Below are 1,687 nucleotides of genomic sequence, written 5' to 3'. Positions count from 1 at the left end.
ATTTGAGGATGCTTGTGCCTTTTTCCACAGATGTGCAAACTCCGTGGCCTTTGCTTCAGTGCTGAGAATGAGCCCGTGTGTCATATGGTGGACAACTGGCGCCCGTGTCAGCCTTTGAAGAGCAGAGAAGTCAGAGCTTCCTTCCAGTAACCTCAGCGCTGAGTGTGTTAGAAATTGCTGTGTTTGTGAGGAGCCCTTTTCGCTAAGCACAAATCAAACCTTTGCCGTGTGTGCCCTGGCAACATCTTGTCTCCCAGATCCATTCTTTCTTTCGCTCTGCGTCTAAAAAGCCAGCTAATGAAATGTGAAAGGCTCTTGGCCAAATAGGAAAGGGGTCTTAAGGTGTGGGGTTGGGGGGAGGCATCGGGGGTGGTGGCTGTGTGCATTTTGGTGACTATTACTGCGACTGACACTTTGGTATAACAAACAGTATGTTGGCTATTTGGGAGAGGATATGGTGGTAGTGAAATAAGCCATTTTAAGAAACCTCATCCACAGGTGTGATAGTACACGTACCTAGCGATAACTTGAAGCTTTGTGAAAAGCACAGGAATACAGAAGCTAGATATGATTTAGGAAAAAAAAAAAGTATTTTCAGAAAGTAAAGCAAAATGAATATTGAGAATTAGACTACTTAGATTTTAAGAAACTGACATGTAAATATTTTTGAGACCATTTTACACTTTTACCCATGCTATCAACAACCTTGATTATGTCTTAATGGTAGTGTTGGATTTTTTTAATTAAAAATGTCCTAAATTAAGTATTATCTTTAAAAGTTGTTATTACCATAGAAATAATACAAAATATCTTTTCATTGAAATAATATATGCTCTAATTTAAAGAGGAAAATAATATTGTATTTTAGATAACTTCTCTAATAAATCTATACTTATATTTTTGCTTCCATGCTGTTATTTTAATTCAGGAAAGGAGTCACTAATCTGTTTGTGCTGTTGCTTATTAAACATAATTACTAAACATATAGTATATTGGGAATTGGTTTCAATGACACTGAAGATGAATACAAACCTATATGGATATGTTAGGAAATTTACTCTAAGTAGCTCTCTGATAGCAGAAGGAAGTGTTAGTTTTGAGCAATCACTACAAATTATCATCAAAGTTGACTGCCTAATTAAAGATCCCCTCACAAGAATTGTGAACAAAATCGTACTGAAGAATGGGCTTCTCTAAACCTGTTGCTTAAACTTTGCCCTTATGTGTCAGCCCAAAAGCAGGGTGCCTCATCTTTATGCAGAACATCTCTTCAATCCATTTCTGCAACTAGACCAAATCCTTCAAGGCTGTCCAGCCAGCATTTGTTTTTTAGCCTGACAGCATCATGTCATATGAATGATTTCAACAGAAGCTTTTTTTTTTTTTTTCAACAGAAATATTGCTCAGCAGACAATGGCTTCCAGTAACTTCCATTGCTGGATCCTTACTAGCTGATTTCTTGTGTTTTCATCAACACATAAGCAATAGATATGTAAATATAAATCTGTTCTAAATACACAGGATCCAAATACTACAAGGGCCTACCCTCCTTCTCAGGCTCCTGGCTGTTGTGAAATCTCTCATCGCATTGGATTCTGGTCCTAGTTTTCAAGGCAATTTATTATGAGCTTTCTACCCCATCAGGGATCACTTTGTAATTTATAAGATACTAGTTGGGCAGGCTAGG

The 1,687-nt window shown here is 37.5% G+C and overlaps 1 protein-coding gene across 1 annotated transcript in view; it reads left to right on the top strand.

Annotated features, from left to right (window-relative positions):
- CA2 (carbonic anhydrase II) overlaps positions 1 to 894 on the top strand; it is a 25,035-nt gene extending 24,141 nt beyond the window's left edge. The window contains exon 7 of the mRNA XM_009891945.1: positions 31 to 894. Coding sequence (XP_009890247.1) covers positions 31 to 150 — 120 coding nt within the window. The 3' untranslated portion in view covers positions 151 to 894. The remainder of the gene's footprint in view (positions 1 to 30) is intronic.
- Positions 895 to 1,687: the final 793 nt, after the last annotated feature.

This window comes from Charadrius vociferus, unplaced genomic scaffold (genome assembly GCF_000708025.1).
Source record: "Charadrius vociferus isolate BGI_N301 unplaced genomic scaffold, ASM70802v2 scaffold15, whole genome shotgun sequence".
Taxonomy (NCBI): Eukaryota; Metazoa; Chordata; class Aves; order Charadriiformes; family Charadriidae; genus Charadrius; species Charadrius vociferus.
This window is presented reverse-complemented; position numbering and strand designations above follow the sequence as displayed.